At 30.2% G+C, this 23993-nt stretch overlaps 3 protein-coding genes across 4 annotated transcripts; 2 read left to right on the top strand and 1 right to left on the bottom strand.

Annotated features, from left to right (window-relative positions):
- Positions 1-6437: 6437 nt before the first annotated feature.
- LOC145188049 (ribosome biogenesis protein NSA2 homolog) lies at positions 6438-12264 on the bottom strand. Its single transcript, XM_090081043.1, has 10 exons — positions 12117-12264; positions 9564-9631; positions 8908-8973; positions 8569-8773; positions 8350-8434; positions 7761-7855; positions 7616-7654; positions 7361-7462; positions 7224-7275; positions 6438-7102 (listed from the first exon to the last, which is right to left on the bottom strand). Exons 1-10 carry the CDS (start codon positions 12117-12119, stop codon positions 7035-7037), a joined length of 783 nt encoding a protein of 260 aa, XP_089937169.1. The 5' UTR covers positions 12120-12264; the 3' UTR covers positions 6438-7034.
- Positions 12265-12355: 91 nt separating this feature from the next.
- Positions 12356-17959, top strand: LOC145188136 (dolichyl-diphosphooligosaccharide--protein glycosyltransferase subunit KCP2-like). Of its 2 annotated transcripts, none has more exons than XM_090081095.1 (5): positions 12356-12557; positions 14190-14344; positions 16673-16736; positions 16884-16950; positions 17811-17959. In XM_090081095.1, exons 1-5 carry the CDS (start codon positions 12554-12556, stop codon positions 17923-17925), a joined length of 405 nt encoding a protein of 134 aa, XP_089937221.1. In that variant the 5' UTR covers positions 12356-12553; the 3' UTR covers positions 17926-17959. The 2 variants fall into 2 exon arrangements, with proteins under 2 accessions (XP_089937221.1, XP_089937228.1); XM_090081102.1 differs by lacking the exon at positions 12356-12557 and adding an exon at positions 12831-12899 and having other exon boundaries at positions 13072-14344.
- A 4224-nt stretch (positions 17960-22183) lies between these two features.
- LOC149893250 (uncharacterized) lies at positions 22184-23766 on the top strand. Its single transcript, XM_090081088.1, has 4 exons — positions 22184-22287; positions 22480-22545; positions 22705-22842; positions 23594-23766. Exons 1-4 carry the CDS (start codon positions 22249-22251, stop codon positions 23762-23764), a joined length of 414 nt encoding a protein of 137 aa, XP_089937214.1. The 5' UTR covers positions 22184-22248; the 3' UTR covers positions 23765-23766.
- Positions 23767-23993: the final 227 nt, after the last annotated feature.

The raw sequence follows: 23993 nt of genomic DNA, 5'->3' as shown, positions 1-23993 counted from the left end.
TTCGGCGGTAGACCATGAGAAATTCCTGAAGAGCATTCTTAGGAGGTAGGTTTGATTTCTTCATGGCTTTTTTGAAAGTTTGAACTAGTCGTTCGGCAGCACCATTTGTGGCGGGGTGATATGGAGCACCTTTGAGCAGGACAATACCTCGACTATTACACCATTCTAGAAATTCCTGAGAAGTGAATGAGGAATAGTTATCGGTAACTAGAGCATGTGGATAACCGAAGTGTGCAAAATCTTCTTCCAGTAAATCAATGGTAGATTTGGCACTAATAGAAGACGTAGGATGAATACATGGATATTTAGATAGAGCATCAATCATGATAAGCCAATTAGTACCCATGAAATTGATTGCATGATCAAGATGTAGACGACTCCAAGGGCGTTCTGGTAGCATCCATGGATGGACTGCTGGTTTTGATGGAAGGTTCTGATTTTCCGCACAGGTAGTACACTGGTGTGCTAGATTAGTGATAGCTGAATCAATGCCTGGCCAATATACGGCAGATCGTGCGAGTTGTTTCATTCGTTGAATGCCGAAATGACCTAGGTGCAGTATCTTCAAGACTTGATCTTGAAGAGTTTTGGGGATGACAACACGTGGACCATAGAACAAGCATTTGCCTGAAACTGAGAGAGCTTCGGAAAGTTTTTGGAATTCCCGTATTTCGCCATTATTGTCGGATTCGACCCAACCATCTCGAACATTGCGAAGAACTGCAGCGATGACAGGATCTTTGCTCGACTCGCGGACCAGGATATTCGGATCATGCATATTGATTTGACGACTAACGGTTTTCATCGCACAAATCATTAAATTTTCTTCACTACTGTCCTCCCCATCGAAAATGCGATCATGGTCAACCGGTAATCGACTGAGCGCGTCAGCGTCACCGTGTTCAGCTGTCTTACGAAACTCGATTTCGTAATTGTATTGGCTAAGAATTAAAGCCCATCGAGCCAGTCTATTTGCTGCCATAGCTGGAGTAGCCTTTGTTGGACCAAACAGAGCCAGTAGTGGTTTATGATCAGTAACGATGGTAAAACGACGACCAAAAAGAAATTGATGAAACTTTTTCAAACCAAAAATTATTGCCAATGCTTCTTTGTGAATTTGACTGTAGCGACATTGACAATCAGTCAAAATCTTCGATACATTTGCAATTGGACGTTCAGAGCCATCTGCCAATCGATGAAACAATATGGCACCAATACCAACTTCTGAAGCGTCTGTTGCCATTCCTAACGGTTTCGAAGGATCGAAGTGAGTAAGAACTGAATCAGATGATAACAACTGTTTCACAGCTTCAAAAGCTGACTGTTGTTCGGATGTCCACTGCCATGGCACATCTTTCTTAATTAGACGATAGAGCGGGTCTAATGTCATAGACAAATTTGGAGGAAGAAATTTGCCGTAAAACTGTACTTGACCAAGAAATGATCGCAGCGTATTAACGTCCTTAGGAACTGGCATAGCCAAAACAGCATCAACTTTGTTACCTTTAGCAATACCTTCCGAAGATATTATATGACCAAGATATTCGATCGAAGGACTAGCGAAAATACATTTTTCTAGACGACAGCGTAGTCCGTTTTTGCTTAGTCGTTGTAGAAGACCACGCAAGTTGGAAATGTGATCGGCTGCGTTGTTGCCACTGACGAGAATATCATCGAGATAGACAGCTACACCAGGTAGATCACTTGTTAATTTATCCATTGTCTCTTGAAAGTACCCCGGTGCTGAAGTGATTCCAAATGGAAGACGTAGCTGAAGAAGTACACCAGTATGTGTACTGAGAGCCAGTCGTCTCTGAGAAATTGGACCAAAACGAATTTGATTATAAGCGTCAGCCAGGTCAATTTTTGTGTATCCATAACCGCCACGCAGTTTACGCAACAGGTCTTCTGGCAACGGCATTGGGTAGCGATGAGGTTCTAGCTGAGTATTAATGGAGACTGAATAGTCGCCACAAATTCGAATCTTTCGTTTTGTTTGTCCCGGAAGCGCGGTCTTTTGAATAGGAACCACAGGTGTACCTTCGTCATTGAATTGAGTACGTTTCCAAACACCATGCTTGATACCAGCTTCGTAAGCGTCAACCAGATCTTCTTGAATAGCGAAAGGTACAGGTCTTGGACGGCAGAAGATAGGCTTGTAGTCAGGCTTGAATTTTATTTCAAGTTCAAAGTCTTTCAAACAACCCAATTCTGGTTTAAACAGGTCTGGAAACTCAGAACATAGAATTCTGCACCTTTGTTGGAGATCTGTGTCAGGTTTGAGATGCTCAAAGACCTTAGCAACAGTACTCTTGGATGATTTCTTAATCTTTTCATCAACTGTAAGATCAAGTAGTCGAATACCCGCTCGGCCAATAAGATTTAGTCCAGGAACAGAAGTTACGTGGAACCAGATCTTGCAACAGGTTGTTGGAGCTTTAACTGATAATTCAACTTTCCCTAGTATCGGAAGTTGATGCTTGCTTGCTGACTCGAATTGTAAATCCGACGATTGAAGATGTGGTTTACCCAAACTTTGCCATAAAGTATGGGTGATGAAATTGGCGGGAGCTCCAGTATCGAGTTCGAATCTTATCGAATGCCCATTGATTTGGAGATTTTGTGTAATTTCATCATCAACATTGATTTGGTTGACTTGGCGAAGTGCTTTAGTCTGTCCATAAATGAATATAGGCTTGACCGTCTTTCGGGATTCAGCTTTTTTCTTGAAACAAACTGCTTCAATGTGACCATTTTTACCACAAAAATTACATTCGGCGTCCTTGAAACGGCAATTTTTGCGTTCATGGGTCGATTTGCCACAACTTCTACAAGCGGTTGACTCAGTCTGAGATTTGTTTTGTCGAGGAGCTGAGGATTTGGATTCCGATTTATGTTGCCCCAACTTATTGATTGGGAGAGACATCGGAGACTTTGAGGGACCAACGGCAGTTTCCTTGGCTACCTTGGCGGCCTCCTCGGTTTCGGTTGCTATTTCTACCGCCTTGGCGAAAGTTAGATCTTCATTTTTGCACTTGAAAAGAGCTTTGAGCACTGCTTCATTTTTAATAGAGCAGATAAAATGTGTTCGAAGAGCTTCATCCAGTGGATTTGTGATGTTAGCAAAGTCGCATGTTGCAGCCAATTGTCGAATTCGAGCAACCAGTTGTGGAATAGATTCACCTTGATTTCGACCAATGCTTGACCAAAATTTGAATCTTTCACGAACAAGGAATTTGGTTGGATTGTATTGTTCTTTCATGAATTGAGCAATTTGATCATACGAAAGATGGTTGACTGTTAAAGGAGTCTCTTGTTGGCTAGCAAGATTGCACAACTGTTTGTAGATGACTGGAGTTTGACAACTGAGAAAATAAGCAGCTTTGTTATTTCTTGTTATACCCCGAGCTTTAGCGAATGTTTCGAATCTTTCCTGATAGTCGACCCATAATTCAGCTGTTGAATCAAAAGCAGCAAAATCTTGAGTGACCTTTGATTCATTGGCTTCAAGCAGTTTGACAATGGCGTTTTGTTGCTCCTTGATTTGTCGCTGTTGTTCGGCTAGTTGTCGTTGACTAGCTTCTTGCAGCTTCTGCATTTCTGACAATATCGCTACCAGAGTAGCACCGTGTTTTTCTTCCATAAGTAGTTTTTAGAAAATAGAGAGATCTTCGTCGCCAAAAATCTGTTATGTTTCTTAACAGATCCAAAGAAAAGTTCGATTTTTGTAAAGCTTTTATTTTTGATTCAGTAATACCAATACAATACAATAATATCACAAACTTAATATTTATAGTAAAATAGAAAGTTCCTAGAAAGATACAGAACATTCTGGAACGTTATTATATATCTAGAGGGTTCTATGGAAGATTCTCGAATGTTCTGTTGTATCTAGAAAGTTCTAGAATGGACCGTAACAGTATTGTCAAATGAGTGGTGGCAGGTTTCTAGTTGGATTACGTGAAGTAACTACTTCTGAGAAATTTTTGCAAATGAGATCGTTATTAAAAGAGAACTTTGACTTTTGGAAACTGGATTTAAAACCTTTTCATTCAGATGTGAATCTGAATTCAATTTCAGAACTTTTTAATAATGAAATTCAGGAAAGTGAGTTAGATGAAGACAGTAAAGAGGTTACAATTTTTATTGCTGGATATATATGCAGAAAGTTACTTAAAAAATTGAAATGTGAATTGTGTACTTTATTGCTAAAAAGTGATGTCGTTGACATAGATACAGAATATATTGACCTAGTATCCAGAGGAGGTCTCTTAACTCCCTCAAAGTTAATTGCAAGTCATGTTATTAGTTGCTTTGCTATGCTTGATGCAGTGAAACAAAGTCTACTTACATTGGAAACTCTTGAGATCAGAAAAGTAAGCGAAAATATTTTATATGAGTATAATTTGAACCAAAAATTTCTTTGTGATAGTCATTTTGAGTGGGGACTTTCTCTTGTTAATAGAACAGTAATAAATATTTTTTATAATAATGAACAAAAGATTGTAAGTGGGAGTAAACACAAAGATACTGTATTATCTTTCAAAAGGAGACAAAGAGAAAGAGAAAATAAGAAATGTAGTGAATATATATATATATATATATATATATATAAATTGTTTATACAAATAAATTGTTTTAACTACAAATTTGTTTATAAATTCAATATCGTTAATATCTCAACTCCAAATGCTATTTTATAAATGCATCTGTTATATTTTAAATGTTAAAAATTATATATTTAAAATGAACTGTAAAATATAGTTTTTACTTAATATTTGATAATTTAATTTCTAATAAAATATTTAACACAGATGAATTAACCTAAAAAATTTTTAATAAGGAATACTTAATAAACTTTAAACTTAGGAAACGTTAAGCATTACTTTTAAAACTATTTTACATTTTAAAACACAAAAACTTAAAATACTGAAAAACTGGCCTTCTAATTTTCGGCCTATTTATGCAACATATCCGGCCGTGTATAAAGTAGGCCATGTTCAAGTTGATATTTTTTAAAATTTCAGTCTAATGTGAGCCTTTAGTGATAAATTGATATGCTAGTAATCTGTTTATGTAATATTAATGCAATAACAAAGTGAGAATGTCAAAATACTGCGCAATTTTGAGTGCGTGAGCTAAGTAAAGCACTCTATCCTATTGGGTATTATAAGTAGTTAGAAACATAAAGACACAAAAAAACTAACTGAGAGTTAAACATGGTACAAATTAGGATTTTTTAAAATGTGGTAAAATGGCTTAAGGCCACCACCTGTTTTGATTTTTTTTTCTTTAAACTTACTAACAACTTTTTTGTAATTGACAAAAGAGAGCGCTGCTATTTGCAGAATTAATTTCTAGTCAGCCAACTATATGATGAAATAAAAACTACCAATAGGATAATAAATTGCAATCCTCATGAAACAGCACCATATTATCCTTCTTATCCAATACTCCTAGCCTCTTTAGAGTTGTATTGTATCCATTTTTTAGCTACAGAGACGCAGCTTGATTCTCAAAATGCATTTTTGTGCGTGAATATTGTCTGTCTCAGGCAAAATTCTTACAAGTTGATGTTGCAAGAATGAAACTGTATTGTCATTGTTGTAACGTTGTCCGCCAAACGTTTTATCTTGTTCTGGGGAGAAAAACATTTGCCGTTGCTCCTTTCTCCGAGTTGTTTAGCTTTACTTCAATAAAAAGGTTTCCTTTATGAAAAGAAATTAATTGGTACGCTTCCCAATGTGTCAGCGTCGAACTTTATCAACTATTTTGTTTTATTAACTATTACAACTAATTATTTACATTCAGCAAATGAGTGGAGAAGACTTTAATAGTTTAACATTATTCATAATCAAAATGTGTACGACTACTTCACTGGATTTTTCTGAAGAGTCATAGTTTCAAAATTCAAAGCACGTAAAACTTCTTTAATGTAATTTTTTGATTGCAGAGAAAATATTTGACTGAATCTAGAAGTGTTTACAGTCGTTTTGTTATTTTTTCAGTGCTTCATGCTTTCAGAGCTAAAAAGTGTAAACGATTCGTTGTAATTCAAGTTTTTTACAAGATGAACCATTTTTTGGTTTTTTAGTGAGAAATTTGTAAACCATCATAAATATTTTTTGTAGCTGTGTAAAGCAAATAGGATTTGAAGAAAAATGTTAAAACGGCTACACATGTACGAGTAAGATATTCTAACTTCAAAAGAATGTAGCTAAATATGACCGAAAATTACTTTGGGTTATCAATTATTGATTTCTGCTTAAAAAGATAAAGGAAAAAAGATGAAGAGTGGAAAATTTAGCCTGCCTAGTGGATTTTAACGTTTTTTATGAAAGATTATTCCCTAAAATATTACAATCGATTTATAGCCCATGATTATTGGCTCTTAATGCAGAAAGGAGGAATGTAAGGGAATTCAAAAACCTCGTCAGTTGTTTAATTTGCTATTCATAAAAGGATATCTCCCAAAAGCAACGACCATAAACATTTCATATAGCGTTTTTCATGTATGTGCGCGTCTGAAAGTCAAATCCACGCAGATAAAGCACAAGTATTATTTATAATTTATGAAAATTAAACGTTCCTTCTAAAAATATTTCCTTCAGTCCCATTTTAAATGGTTTATTTTTTGCAAATCAAAAGAGGAGGCTTCATATGAACAAAAACTCAATAGATTTAATATATAGAAAATAGTCATTGTTATAGTTCACTAGTATGACAAGATATCAAATAGAAACCAAAATTATTACCCGAAATTTTCAAAATTGGCCGTGCACTGCAATTTGAAAATCGCGTATTTCAACTAGAAACATTAACGACTTTTTTTCACAGCGGTTTTTTTTGGCGAAACTTAAAAAAAATCGCATATGAAGAAAATCTCCTGAAGGTTAAATTAACTGAGATCATTTGTCTTCGGATATACTCATGGCTATGCTTCGCAATCTATTATCGATATTTTCTGCAGCACATCTACGGACCGCGATTACAATTGACACTCTTCAGTATTACGAACTGCTGGAGCTTGAGAATTACACGAGCAGGACCGCATTAATACAACCGTCATTTTCAGGATTATTAGTAACTTGAGCATATTTGCCTTTTAAAAATATTTGAGGAAACATATAAAACTTCAAAACCTCTTGCCTAAAATGCTACAAAGATTATGATTTTTCAGATTTTATAAAAACAAGACAAAAGAAAAAAAGATGATTACTTACCCCAAACAACCTTTCCACCTTGAGTAACTAATCCCAACTCACTGACATTAACCTTAAAAACGAAAAAAGGTTAGTAACAAAAAAGATAATCAAACACCACTAATTATAACAAAATCCAACAAATAAATTAGTAAAACCTCGATAACAGTTCCTTTGGTTATAACACCAAGCGAAGTATACATTGGAGACTGTGGATTTTTTTTAACACCAATAATGGGCAAACAAAATGTTGCTTTTAACTGAAAAAAGATTAAATATTTTAATAAATATTATTTTTGATCTTTTTAATTCATAAATATCAATAACACCTGTATTTCAGCACTTTTAAAAATATGGTCGAATCAAAACACAAACTAAAAATTAAAACAAATGAGAAAAAAGAATTCTTTTACCTCCGGGTGAGTTACATGAGCTTTCTTGAAACGTAATCCCTAAGAAACAAATAGAGCAGTTATTATCCATAAAACACTTTGCTTTTACTAAATTAAAACTTTTTATCACTGATAATAAACAATAAATGCAAATTTTTAAACTTACCATTGGCCTTATAAACCTTTCAAACTTCGGAGGCTTTCTAGTAAACTCATCACCAACATAGGTAACCTTTGTAACCATTCTTTTCCAGCATTTACCTTAAAATAATAAAATTTAAACTTTTGAAAAACCTAACAACTTATTGGAATTAGTTTGTGTCTTGTGTAAAGAAATTCTAAATATAAATTTTCTTGAACATATAACAGATTATGCTCTATATGGTCACATAAAGCAACTACTATTGAAGAATATTCAATTTTTGCTCTATATTAAGTACTTTTGATCTACGCTTAGATATAATAAACTTTCTAAGTTCAATTTCTAGGATGGTTTCAACAAATAGGAAGGTATTTCAACAGACAATATTTAACTTTTGATTAAATAAAGTTTAACAATTCAAACAAGAATGCAGTTAGCATTATATACATACATACATACATACATACATACATACATACATACATACATACATACATACATACACACATACATATATACACACACATATACATACATATATACATTCACACACAAACATACACACAAATACATATAACTTATATATAAATACAATTACATATATGTAACTCACGTTTAGATTTTCCTGTTCTAACCACTCTAAAAACTTCATCTTCTCCAATTGCTTTTACTTTTGGCAAAGGCACATCCCACTTACCCTACATTAATTTGGAAAGTTTTTACTACTGCATACATCATGGTAAGTTATAACCATGTTACATACATAATAGTATGTTACTACAATCTAGTATGATCTAAAACTAAAAACTAGCTTTAAAAACAAAACTCATACAGCTTTCTCTTTCCGCTTCTGTTTTATCATGTTACTTAAAACCTTTGCACGGGTCTGCCCTTCACGATCAAGTAAATATGCAGGAACTGCACCTTCAAGAGTTTTGCTAGAGTCTTTAGCCTTTGTTTTTTTCTCCTCGTGCATTTTTAAGGTTTTTTTGAGCTGTACCTTTTCTGCATGTCTTTTTTTATTGTAGATCTTAGCTCTTTATAATTTGAAAAGAAAAAATCATTTAAAACAAATTATTGAAATTAATCAGTTTATTGTTTAAACAAATTGTATATAAAAATGATTATTTTAATTAGTTCATGAATGGCTTCAAGAAAAAAAAGTGCTTACTTCAGACCAATTAACTTTTTAGCCTTCAAAGCTAGCTTATGAGGTTCTCTTCCTTCTTTCTTTCGACTTTAAAACAAACATATAGAAACTAAATCATATTTAAAAAGGTACTATAAAATCTTCTTTCATCTTGATCCAAAATTTCTACCAAATAAAAAACACAATTTATTACACCATCACAGCTTCTTTACAAAAAAAAAAATCTCCATTTGAAAAAAAATAAAAAATAAAAAAGGGTTAAAAATTACCCTAATGAATTAATGAATACCATTTGTGAAATAAATCAACTAGTTACTAAATCTTTTTCTTTTATATTTTAATGAAAATTTCTGGATTAGCTTTAGATTGTGTTGAAAAATATAACAACTAATAAGCTTTTTAAGTTTTCCTCCAAACATTATTTTTGGAAAAAAAAAATTAAAATATTAAATTTGTCTTTGAAAACATAATTTGAAAACTGATATGAAAGCTTTTTTATTAAATACTTTTATCATTCTGTTACATATTTAAATACCAATATCCTTACAGTTGAGAATTTATTATCTAGATCTTCATTTAGTAGAAAAAATAACTATTTAAAGAATAAGTGCATTTATTCTTATTTTATTAATGCCCTAAAAAAACAGAGTATATTTTTATCTAAAAACAAAAATTACCGTTTTTCATGGTAATCCAATTGTCTTCCATGCCTCTTGATGGATAATTCAATATGCTCATTTTGAGGCTAGAAAAAAGGTTTTCAATTTTAACAATTCTGGGTGTTGTGTATAAAGTTTTAAAACTATAAACATCTACTTTTCGTCATTTTCTAAAACATACTTATCTAAAGTCAGTTGTAATTCTAATACAATGTAATATACAATTTTAATCAGTACCCAGAATGAATAAATGAATGAATGAATATACACATTATATATATATATATATATATATATATATATATATATATATATATATATATATATATATATATATATATATATATATATATATATATATATTAGGGTGGTGCTCAAAAAACTTTTTCAAAGTAAATTGATGGGACAACCTCTATTTTTGTTCCTTTTAGCATAACAAACTTATGTGCAAAATTTGAGAAGGATATTTCATCATTAAGGGGTGCCACACGGGGTTGAAAGTTTCACTAAGGTTGACGCTAATGGCTGTAAGCACTTTAAAAAATTTTTTCTACATAAACTATTTTAATTCAAAAGTTTTTAAATAACAAAGTATTGAACATTGAAAACCATGAAAAAATAACTATAATTTCAATATCATTTTAGTTTTTCATTTTGTTTTGAATGGAAAAATGACTATTTAGTCCTGTTTAACAACAGTGGATTTCTTGGCATCTGGAAACTGTTTTCGATGCTCAGACACAACATGGAGAAGTGCTTGCTTTTGTCCTTCATCTTTTGTTAGAATTTGGTTAAAGTCTTGGATAAGAGCAACTCCTCTCTCTGCTCTGTCATTCACAACGCTCAAACCGGCTACAAAATGCTTAGCTGCAATAAAAACTTGGTCCTCGTTCCACAAAGATGAATCCAATTCGAGCCAAGAAGTTGAGATGCCCAGTATAACAAAAAACCTCATGGTGTTCGAGTTAATGAAATCAGCAAGCTCTGATGATGAAATGTTGTTTTCACGTAGTTGAACACGTTTTGCAGGAATTCCATTTCCAGTTTTTGTTTTCATTGCATTTACCATCTCGTATTTTGTAGCTGCATCAACACGATCATCAAAAAAACTAAAGGCAATCAGTTCCTCACTGAGGTACCACATATGACAAGACAATGCCTTTATCGCTACATTTGCAACATTTAAATTTATTGTCCTGAATTGTGTGAGTCGTTTAAGGCACATGAGATCATTCAGTGGAGCTTGAATGGACAGCGAAGCAGTAAATCATGAGTTGAGATAGACAAAGCAGACAAAAATATTCAAGAAACGTGATAAATTTATTTCACGCTTTGTCATGCGAAACTGGGATCTGAAGAGAAAAATTTTGATCGAATAAATAGCCATGGCCATCCATCTGGCCCGATGCATAGCCCCAGGAGCCTTAAAATGAACCCCGCGAGGAGGAATATGACCCAGGTAGATCAAAGACAGTTCTAAAAGTTCCCTATAATCATCACGAGGCTGGTTCTCTGTCAGCAAGCAGTTTTGAATGAAATCAATAGCTTCTTTCATCATTTCTCTGTTGCTGTTAAAAACTAAAGCTGTTTCAGGATCTGATATACCGTCTTCATATCTGTCACGACTGACTTTTCACAATTGAGATATTCCACTGCAAAAATGTTAAAAATGAAAAATTTTAGTTAAAATAATTAATTTGGTAGTCTGATAGTGATAAACATACAAAATGGCGATTGGGTGGCAAATTACAAGGAATTCTGGGATAGAAAAAATAAGTAAGTGGGCTGCAGCTAAGTAATTAATATTTAAGCACTATAAAGATTTAACTATTTGAATGTAACAAATTTCTAAAAATGCTATGAAGTAAAATTTCTGTTTTTTTTATCTGTATTTGGAAATTTATAAATATTTTTCATATACAGAACATTAATTAGTTGATAAATTTAACAACTGGTCAGATTCTCAAAAAAAACATAAAGGGTACACCTCATTGAAAAGACATCTGGTTGTGTTCAAAATGGATTTACAGATAAAAAATTTATTTAAAGATTTCAATAATATTCAACAACACATTAATTTACACGGCTATCTTTTCTATCGCGTACATGTGGTTTTATCAGTTGGCATGTGGCACCCTTTAATGAAAGAATATTTTTATGAAATTTTGCACATGAGTTCATGAGATCAATAGGAACAGGACTAGAGGTTGTCCCAGACAAAATCTGAACATTTAATTTTTGACTACCACCCTAATATATATATATATATATATATATATATATATATATATATATATATATATATATATATATATATATATATATATATATATATATATATATATATATATATATATATATATATATATATATAATAGTGTTCATTTTATTCTGCACTATGAAATAAAAGTAATAAATAATAATAGTAGCGTTTTACTAAGAAAAAGATTTCTATAAATTAATAATAAAATCTTTTTCTCAGCAAAATTGGTTTTAAAAGATTCTGCCTATTCAAAAATTATAACAACATATTTAAATAAGCTTAAAAGCAAATTAGTTAAAACAACATACCATTTTGCACTACTGTTATTATAAGGAAAAGAAGCGAAACCTGCCCCCTCTCTTGCAAACCTCTGTTTTATTGAACAATCGAGGAATTGTGTTAGTAATTCAGACCAACTTTTTTTAATAGATACTCGTGAATCCTAAGCTACTTTTTAAATATAAAAATTATAAAAACATAAAAATAATTTAAGAAGTATAAAAATTTTAAATCTTAAAAAATAATTTAATTTCAATTTTTTAAGAAAAATAAGATAAATATCTGAAAAGTTACAAAAATCTTTGAATACAATTTATGATTATGAAAAAGTCTACTTTGCTTTTAAAAGCTCAATCGTGGCTGTATTATTATTAAGAGGAACTAAAAGACGTGTTTTGAAACATTTCTAGTCAACAAATTGACATTTTGCTTCTGAAGACCACAAACAAATTCTGTGAAATTAAACATGGGTACGTATTGATTTTTGTGCAATTTTTCTTCACTTTTCAATTTATTTATCAAATGTATTTTGGAAAAATTTGAAAGTACTTCTAAAGGGACCTACGTGTTATTAAATAAAGTATATAACGTAGAGTTTAACATAAGCTGTTTAATACCTTAAAATAGCCTCTATCTATCAAACAAGTAGCTACTTAGCTTAGTAAATTGATTGACTTTTATGCTTATGTTTAATTATTTGTTTGATTACTTTTTCCAACAACGTTTTATAGTTTTTATGTGGACAATTAGTTCACAAATAAACTAACCAACAGTAAGAAACGTTTAAATTTTTAAAAAAGCACATGTTATAGGTAGACCTATTATAATTAGACAACAGAACCCTAAGTTTTTTTATTGTATTACCCAAAACTCCTCACTAATATGTTTTACTCAATTATCAGTTTAAAGATTTTCCTGAAGTTCAATACTTTAGCTAAAGCTTAGTTCAATTAATTTTTGTTTAAATTGTTATTGAATTTGTAGACCTTATGGAGAGCATCTTGAATTTGGTAATATTTTTTGATATGAGTGTACTATTAAATATCAAACATGACTTAGTGGAATATTCTTCTTCACATGTTAAGTAACATAATTCATAATTGTAAAAACTAGCTTTTGATCTTAGTTAAAATTATTTATTACTTTATATACAGCTTGTATTATAACTGTCACTTGTAAGGTGTGAAGCTGTTTTCATTTAAAACTATTGCACATAGTATTTACTATAATCCTGAGTCTTATCTCTGGCTTCTTTAGAACAAGTTCATCCTGAAACTAAAGATTTTTTTTTTATTACTTTATCTAAAAACTGTCTGCTATTTTACAATAGCATATACATGCATTATTTTTATTGCAAGTAATTAAAGACTGCTGTTTAAAACTTGAAAAATATAGAAGAAATAATTTGACCAATTGAATCTGAAAAAATTAACATGAAAACACTGACATTTATTATTTTTTCAATGAAAATACTTCAAAAGTTGAAAGTAGTTTGCTAAATTGATTGTGGCAGTCACTCCTATTAAAATTGGCAACTATCAAAATTATTGCCAATTTAACATAGTTTTGAAATAAACAGTATAGAATTGTTCTTTCTTGGATTTTTTTTTTTTTTTTTTTTTAGATAAACTTATAAAAAATTATTTTTCTTTTTGCTTATGAGGATTTATATTTATGATAATTCTTACTGTAATAATAAATAATTGTTTCCAACTTGATTCCAGAAAAGAAAGTAAAGGTGTTCTTCAAAAAATTGCGTCCACATAAACTCTGACAAATAGTTTGGTATATCATGATTAGTGGGCTAAAAAATAGCTTTGAATTTTTAGTTATTGTAATGCTATAAAACTTGATTATTGTTAATTTTTTAGCCATTTTAAGTTCAATAATAAAAAAAATCTTCATTAAAAATTGAAAAAAATTCTTTGCAGTCTTAAACAAACAAACAAACAAAAAACAATTATTTTAATAATCCTTATTTCTAATGTTTTTATAGTGAAACTATTTATATAACAGCTAAGCCATAAAAGCCAGGTCTTTAACATTTATGTAGTGTTTTTAAATGATTGTGTTAAGAAATTGACATTCTTTTTTTTTTGTAGTCTTGCCGACAAATACATCATGTGTAGTAGCTTCTACCTTATGTCTAATAATATTTGCTGTAATGCAACTATTTAAGTCTCAACTAGGCTCATCTAAACCATTGACATTGGTTGGTGGGTTTCTTGGATCGCAAGTTTTTGTCTTTGGGTTAACAGTATCTTTTTTTACAATTGAAATTTTTATATATACACATATATATTTGATCATCCATAAATCAAGAAGTTTTTGTTGTTCTCAACAAACTCCAATTAACTTCTTCATAACATAACTCAAGTAAATTGAGCATGCTGTAGCTTTTTTGTTCTATTTGATGAAGAAATTCTCCCCTGTAATTAGAAAGTTTTTTTTATAAAATTACATATGCTTTTGTGTAAAAATAAAAAAAAAAATGATTTAGTTTGAATGCAGTTCAAATTGGGATTGTTTAAAATATAAGCATGAGCTATGTTCAATCAATCAAATAAACACTGTAACTCAAAAGTGTAATTTTAAACTTCTGTTTAAAATCATACTTTTGAGTTTCAGTGTTTATTTCATCATTGTATAGCTAAATCTTTTTTCTTTTTAGAAATCTGCTAAATTATAATTTTTGGCAATAATAAATTTCAGTTAAGTTTATACATAAAGTAGTGTGCAAAAGTTTTTAAACAGCTAAGTTTTTTTATCATAGCTTTTTGACTTTACAGTGAAAATAAATGTAATTTTCAACAATACACCCTATAATGTGATTACATACTATAAATTACTCCAAAAAATGATAAATTGTAACAGGAGAAATTCAAATTTTATTGTAAACAAAATCGTGCAAAAGTTTATATAACAAATGAAAAAAATTTAAAAAAAAGGTACTATTTCTAATTCCTCTACAATAATTCATCACAGCACATTAGTGATTTGTTGCCTCTAGACTTTAACATTGCTTAACAACAACAAGTTATATAGTCAACTAAGTTGATCAAGATATTGGACATCTATGGGGATATTTGCCCAACAATCCAAAAGCACCTGGAATAAATCATTTTTATTGATCGTTTTTTCAACTTTCAATTGACGATCAAAATATTCCCAAAGATGTTCTGATGGACTTAAATCTGAGTTTTGACAAGGCCAGTCCGAAATAAGAATTTTTTTCAAATTGAAAAAAGTTTTTATAGAATTTGCATGGTGCTTTAAATAATTGTCTTGCTGGAAAATCCAACTACAAGGCATTTTGCCCTTTCCATGTGACAGCATAACATTTTTGATTATATCTAAATAAAATTGATGCATCGATTTGCATATATTTAGATATAATCAATGCATCGATTTACTGTCAGTCTTGATTCTATTGATCCACTTCATCACATTGATTATATCTAAATATAATCAATGCGATGAAGTGGACCATTAGAATCACGACTGAAAGATCCCATTATTTGCCCCCACCAGGTTTAGCTGTTGGCATTTGATACTTAGGATTAACTCTTTCATCTTTTGGATGTCTCATGTACTTAATACCATTGCTACCAAACATACAAAACTTTGATTTGTTACTGAATAAGACTTTTCACTATTCTTTAGAAGTCTAATGCTTATGATTTTTTGCAAATTTCAATTGGGCTGAGCGATTATTTAATAATATTAATGGTTTCTTGGCAAGATGATGACCAAAGAAATTATGCTGACCCAGGCAACATTTTGTAGTATCTATGCTGCACTTAACAACATATTTCTCAAAATGCTATTTAATTTGACAGCATCTTGTTTTGATTTTCTTACCAAATCTTCTGTAGTTTACTTTAGCCTGCCTGAACAATACTTGTTTTCAAGTGTCTTTTGGTTTCTATACCTCTTAACTAGCATGCAAATTGTTGATTTAGCCACATCATAAAGCTCATAAATTTGCTTATAAGGAACCTTCTCTACAGCACATATTATTAGATTTTTCTTTTCTCTTGACAATTACTTTGATTTTTTCATTATTTTTTAAATTCAAGTTAAGTTAAATATTACATCCAATAAATTAATTTTAACATAAATACATTTTTTTCAATGAAATTTTAATTTTCTTAATGGGATATGGAATTGTTTATAAACTTTTGCATGGTTATGTTTTCAATAAAATTTGAATTTTTTCCTTCCATTACAAGTTATAATTTTTTTGAATAAATTATACTATATAGTCACATAGGAACAATTAATAAAAATTTCATTCATTTATAGTCAAAAGTCAAAAAGTTATGACGAAAAAACTTGAAAAATTTAGCTGTTTATCAACTTTTGCATGCTATTGTATATACATAATACATCCATGCATACATACATACATACGTACATACATACATACATACATACATACATACATACATACATACATACATACATACATACATACATACATACATACATACATACATACATACATACATACATACATACATACATACATACATATATACATACATACATACATACTTTTTTTTTCCTTAACTATCTTTTAAAGGCAATGAATAATTTTGAAAACATTATCCTAGGAAGAAATTTTCAATCAAAGTTATTTCCAGAAGGTAGCTTTACATAATATTTATTATACATTAATTCAAGATCTTAATGAGTTACTTATACTTGATTGCAAAAAGTATGAAAAATATTGTTTTTGTCTCAACATTACAAAAATAATTTATGATAACATTTTTGTTTGTTTGCTTTTGCAGTAATAATATGCTTACTCCTTGCTATGGTTGCATCTGGGATGGTACATAGAGTTTGTGTTACAACCTGGTGAGATAAAAAATAAAAACAAGTTTCAATAGGAGTTAATAAATTTTTATTAGACTCTGAAAAATTGTTTGTAATAACTGAAGAGTTGGGTTCATAAGAGGTTTTTTAAGAAATATTATTTCATACAGTTAATGATGGAAGTAATTTTTCAAATCTCTTCTACAGATTGCTACAAATTAACGTTTATATATGAAAATATATTTGTATATGAATGTCTGGTTTTAATAAAAAGTTACTTCTTTTAGTTGCTTAGCTAACTTTTTATTAAAATCAGACATTTCCAAAGCTGTCAAATATCTAACTTCTAAGCTGAAACAGCATTTCATAATAGTTGTTCATCTATTGAAAGAAGTTTAAGAGCCAGAATAGGTCTATAGTGTCTCAACAACAATTACTATATCAACTTACATTGGGATGTTTCAATAAAAAGTCTGAAATTGGATTTAGCAATAGAAGTAATTAGGATTGTTAAAAATTATAATTAATTAAAATTATAATTAAATAAAAAATTTGCACATGGTACTTTCATCACACTATCAATAAATGATAAAATTTACACATGATACTACACTTTCATCACACTGTCATGATAAAGAATCAACAAGGCAAGAAAATACTCAGAATTTAAAATGCTAAAACTTAATAGTCTTAGTATGTTTATGTGTGCTTATATTTAATGTAAGTTTATATATGTTGTCTCTAATCCCAAATTAGATATATGACATCTAATTTGCAATGACAACTTTGTATACATGTTAGATAGTTAATATTTCTTTATATTAAAATTTTATTATAATACTTTGTATATATGTCAGATAGATAATAATTAAAACTTAGGTGTATAAATATTTTTCTTTTAGTTTCTTGTTTTCACTTGTTGCGTTATACTATATAAACAAAATCTCATCCTCTCGGCAGTCTGCTATCTCTCAGGTTCCTGTTTCAACAAAGTCCAAGGGGAAGAAGACAAACTGATTTTTTAATTTACTGAAATAAACCCTTTTTGTTATCTTTGTTATAATCTTACGTTGTCATTTCTATTATGTTCTGGTTTGTTTATTGAAGTTCTTTTGCAGTTTTAACTTTGAAGTGATTATTTGCATATTTATTCCAGTTTTATTCCAGTTTTATTCCAGTATTGGTAACTTCTTCGATAATGCAGGGCTATTGAAAATTTTTGTTCAAAATATCTAATGGTAGCTACTTGTAAAATGTAAAGAAAGAAAGCATATAACATTAGAAATGTTTTTTATAACCACAATGGTGATAGTTTCTACTTCCCACGAAATAACGAAGTAAACTTTTCTTTCGTTCTCAGTTAAAACAGCAAGTCAAAATCAAATATCTATTTCTATAAATCCATTGCTGTCCAGAGTTGCCATATGGCCATCACAAGTTTTTAGTACAACCGTTTAAAACATCTAAAATAAGCTCATGCTTTGAGTGAAACATTTTCATTAAAAAGTTAGGGTCCTTATTAGAATTAAAATTTTAGTACAGTTAGTTTATTGTGGTTTTTTTTTTATTGAATTAACAGAAATATATTTGTTTTTCCAAATTTTTTGGGTATTTTTTTGTTTCTTTCTTGATTATAAAATCTTGTGAAAATATAGAGGTGTAGACATTTGTAATAAAACGGGAAATTTCCCATTGAATCTCGAAATTTGATTGATACCAAGACGTAAATTCTCAAGATCAGTAATTGACACCAAGACGTCGCAAACTTAACTTACTACAGATCACAACATCAATATCATCAGCATTAAGAAACTGGAAAAACAGAAAAAAACAAGTCTTCCAAAAATACTAAGAATTCCTAAATGTAAAACTCCGATTTCTTTACTTGGTAGAGATAAAAGGTATGATTGTCGTACTGGCCTGAACTTCGTGAAAAGAAAGATAAATGTCGCAGTTGCACAATCGGCTACAGTAGAGTGTTTTGTATTAAATATGGTCTCTGTCTTTGTTTGATTAACAAAAAAGACTGCTTTCAAGAAATTCACTACAAGTAAAGCTAATAGAGAAGTATCAAATCATTCATCTGACTATTGAGTGTGTTCGATATATCATTTGTATGAATCACTACAACAAAAAATGTGATGTCTAACTTCGATCCGAAAAGTGAAGCCGTGCAAGCCATTTCTAATTCGGGCAGAAACATTCATTTTTAACTTTTATTTCGCACGTCGGATATAGCTTTTGACCTTATTACAAATGGAGGATTCAATTTGTAAACAAAAAAAAGGCGGCTTCACTTTACGTTCAATAAAATCCCGCAAGTTAGACATCTAGTATATAAATACATCATTGTTTTGAAACTTTTTGAAAATTACAAAAGATATTTTTCAGGCCCTTAGATTGTCTTTTTTAAGGAAACTTTGTTTAACATAAATGTTTTACATTCAAGAAAAATTTATATTGTCAGATAAAGGATTTAGAGTTCAAAGACCATATCAACAAGTAGCGACGTTTTTTTCAAAATTACTCAGCCTTTAAAACTGGTCAGGATTGCTAGTTTTCACTTACAACGTTCTCTTAAACATCCTCCTTTATTTGGTCTCTAAGATATATTCTAATTAATCTAGAAACAAACCAGAATTTAACCGATAGCTTTTATTTTCTTTCAATTAAAAAAAACCAAAATCTAATCAAGTTAAATAGGCAGCTTGAGATGAATTCTGGACGAAAATAAAAAATTAAAAAACAACAAAAAAGAAAAGAAAACCATAAATGCCAATAACTTATCAACAACAGTAAACAACGAATTGACGATAAAGAAAACCGACTTTGGAAAAAAATGTAAAATTTTATTTCCTAAAAGTAATCCTCCGATTGTGATCACTGAATGTAATCTTTGAAAATCTTTGTAATCTTTGACAGTGGTCTCTTTTTGTCACTTAAAAATATGGTGGGACAATGATTGTTGCAGCTATAGATATTCATCATCTCTTATCCAAGATAATGGATCTTGCACAGTTTTTCAAAACTTCATGCACTGAATGTAATTGGATTATGTGTTTACATCAAAAGAAAAGAGTGCAGCAGATCACAACCTACAGCTTTGAAAAAAATACGCGAGCAATTGGTGCATTTAGAGAGAACGGTCAATGTTTTAGTGCGATGACAACTTTTTGTTCTCGCATAAATATAACACCTTCAATGGCTCAGGCGACATGATGGCGTTAACAGTGAATTGCACAGTGCTTAGGTGCAAACTGCACGAGTCAAATAAAGAAGAACTTAAGGAAGGAGAGACATGCTTACGCATTTCTGTTCAGATCCTACATTCCATTTTTCACCAATGTTTTTGGTCTCTTAACAAATATAACTTTTGAATGGATGAAGTTGTTAAAGTTGAATTTTTGAATGGTGTTGCTTTGGCTAATTTAAAGTGTTTTGAATGAAGCACTTTTCAAAATATTAAAAAAAGAACAAGTCTATTCAATGTCATTTTTAGATGTACTTTAATTTTTTTGAACTTCTCAATTTAAGAAACTTCCTAATGCGTTTAAAAATTAAATCTTTTTTTTTTTTTTTTTTCACTCTCGCTCAAAAAATAGTGAATTTAATAAAGATTGCACTTTTAAAATTTCAAGAGATTATGATCATTTTGGATTGACTGATTTGCTTTGGAAGACATTTTATTTCATTTATATTTAAGTGAATAAATAACGATGTCATTTTTTAAACTTTATGAAAATAGTGTTCGGTGTTTTTTTTATTTAGTTTTACATAAAAGGATTTTGATTTTGAATTTTCATTCTTTTGTAAAAAATATTCTTTTCCCCTGGTATCCACTCAAATCAACTTAAAACATGAAGTCAGAATTTTTGGATATTTCTCATTCATAAGTGTTCCATCACGTTCTTATTAGCTCGTCTTGATGGATCTAGAAGGCTGTAATCTGTCAAAGCTCAAGGTTAAACCAAGATTCAAACGTAAATCTCATTGATAATTTCCCTAAGAAAAAAATTTACTAAGTTGTAAAAGATATTTAGGTTTAGATGCTCTTTCTTCTTAGTAAGGAAAAATTATCATCAGGATCAACCTTTTCCTCTCTCTCTCTGACTCGCTGCTTTTTTCTAAACGCAAAAGACTGGAGAAGGAGAGGATACGTAAATGCGATCTTCCAGAACACGTGGTTTTAGTTCGTTTGAGTTGATCTAATTTGATGGTAAAAACAAAAAAATGACGCTGATCTTAAAAAAAAGTTTAAAATTGGCATTTATGTTGTTTAAAAATCTTATTGTCTCCCCAGTGAAGTATGAGCAAGTCCCTCCCCCTTTCCTCCCGAAAATCTTAGTAATATGTATTTTCTTTTCTTCAACACAGCAGCAGTAAATAAAATATAAAAAGGAAAATCTACATTATTGCAAGGAATATGTATATTTATGATATGTAAATATGTTTATTGTCGTATGTTAATAAATGTGTTTCTCTGAAATCGTTCAAATTACAATTTAAGTTTTCCGGAAAATCTTGTTTGTTTAGGGGACCATTTGGTATTTCTCTGCGAGAGGAACGTCAAATTGCACCAGTGTTCAAACGTTGTGTTTAACTATATAATAAACAAAGCTTGTAACCATTAATGTTGGTATACCATAGAAATGTTAACAAACAAAAATTAATTTGTTTTCTTTCACAATCACTATCCTTTTGTAGTACTCTTGAAATTACAATTTTACCACGCAATAAGCTTTTCTCAGAATCATAAATTTTCATTTTTAAATAAAAAGTACTTTCTTTCAGTTTCTTAAGAAAAGTTCTGTGGAGAAGCTTTTCCTTGAAATATTGATTTTCTTTAAGTCTCACTAATGTAAAACTCTGCATGCCTCCCCCCCCCCCCCTGGCATTTTTTTCAGGTGTATTGTAACAGAGGTATCTAGAACAAAATATTTTAGCACTTCAAGTGTGGTAAATAAGTTCATAAATATGATAAATATGTAAAAAGGATTTTGTTCGGTTTGATGATTATGTAAGATTTTAGTAAAAATATTATATATTTTATGTTTTTATATGTTACGCAAGCGTCATATTTCTTAAAAAGGTCTTTTTATTGAACAGTTTCTAACCCTCCGATAATAGCGATAATATTTTAGTTTGAATGAGTATTTCTTTTTCTTAAAAATTTATACAAATAAACTTTGAATATAGAAGAGTTTTTGGCATTTCGTCATTGAGTCAAATTGAATGTCGCCTTTTTGAAACCATGTATCAAATTCCACTTGTCTACAAGTGAGGCGGGTTCTTCTTACTTAAAAATTTTATTAGCGATTCAAATATTTCGTATTTTTAAGGATGCGATCATTTTTATTTTACGTCGTAATAATTCATTTTGTAAGTTTTGGTGCAAATTGATGTTTGATATATTTTTAGAAATTTTTGCCCCCGTTTGTTGTTAGTGTTTGTAAATGTTGGTGTTTTTGGTGTTGTTTTCATTACTGTTAATGCTATATTTAATTCAGGGTAATAAGGTAATTTTTGTATTATACAAAAATTTTTTTTTTTTTAATTTGTAATCTTATTTAGGTCGTTTCGATTGAAAAAGAAATAAAGGATGAACAGTGTTCAGAGTTGATTTACCAACGTACAAAAGTAATAAGAAAATGAAACTTCCATCGTAAAAAAAACTTCCATCATGAAACTTCCATCATGAAACATCCATCATAAAATTTCCATCATGAAACTTCCATCGCAACATTGCTTTAAAACGGAAACTTAAAAACTTTAAAAAAATCTTTTACTTTTTTTTAGGTGGCACCAAATACGTGCAAGTCTGATAAAGATTGCAAAGAGAACCACTGTTGTATTCAAAATAAACGTTGCATAGGCAGTTGCAAACCTTTAAAAAGTCAAAACCAGCCTTGCCTAGAAGAAAGGGCACCTTACAAGGTAAGCAGCACTATTTCAAGTAATTAAGCTTACAGATTGATAAACGGAATTCTTTCAGAAATTGTATTGAAATAAATTGAGTCTATCGCATGAGTAAATGAACATAAATATCTTACCCAACGATTTACAAAAACTATCTGCCTGATGTTTATATGGTAACAGACCTTAGGTTCAAAAAGTCAAATTGTTTTAAATTTTGTAGTGGAAATCCACTTGTCACGCTTTTATAGTAGAAATAGTTTGTCGCGTTTTTTTACAGGAATGAAGAAATCTAGGTTAATAAAACATGCTCTAGTTTTTTTTTTATTTTTTTCTTTTCATTATTTAAAAGTAAATGAATTATTTTTAAAGTAGCAAAAATGCTCACTTATGTATGAAAATTGATAGGAATACAAAAGTATGAAAAATGAGGTGAATGCTATGTAAACAAAATTGTTTGAAATGAAAAATGCAGCACTTTATTTTTTGTAAGACATTTGATGTTTTTTGTTATTTGAATGAACTTTCTCTTGCTTTTTTTTTCTGTATGATATTTTCTTGTCAGAATTATGCGATTAGTTTTAAAGATTGTTTTTAGTGCTTTTCTCTGAATTTTTTTATAAATTATGCATTTTAAATAAATTGAATATTTTTAATAGACTGAGTATTTTGAATAAATTGAGTACTTCGAATAAATTGAATCTTTTTAAAAACTTGAATACTTTAAATAAATTTCAAACAAATTTTACAAATTTCACAAATTATAATTTAGACAATGTGTGGCTGTTCTAATGGGTTTGAGTGCTTAAATGATGGTAGCGGTGTGCGCTCTTGTAAAAAAGTTCTTAACGATCCAGAGGAACACACCGAAGCAAAAAAAAAAAAAGCCGTGTATAATAAAAAAGCCGTGCATAATAAAATCTTGACACTGAAGATACATTAAAGAACAAAGAGTTCAATACAGAAATCACTGTGATAAACAAACGATCTTTTTAGACCATTAAAAGGAGTGAACCATGCTCATTTATTTATTATAACATAGAAATTTAAAAGTGTAGCGGCTTTTAACCACCTGTTGCTAAGTATTCCGACATTTTAACCCTGTTTGCGACATTTATCAGGATCAACAAGAATTAATGCTTCAGCCGTTTGCTGCTCTTTTAAAATCTGCA

The sequence above is a fragment of the Hydra viridissima genome, unplaced genomic scaffold (assembly GCF_058129835.1).
Source record: "Hydra viridissima isolate aposymbiotic clone 2 unplaced genomic scaffold, HvirCarnegie_v1 scaffold_1, whole genome shotgun sequence".
In the NCBI taxonomy this organism is placed as follows: Eukaryota; Metazoa; Cnidaria; class Hydrozoa; order Anthoathecata; family Hydridae; genus Hydra; species Hydra viridissima.
This window is presented reverse-complemented; position numbering and strand designations above follow the sequence as displayed.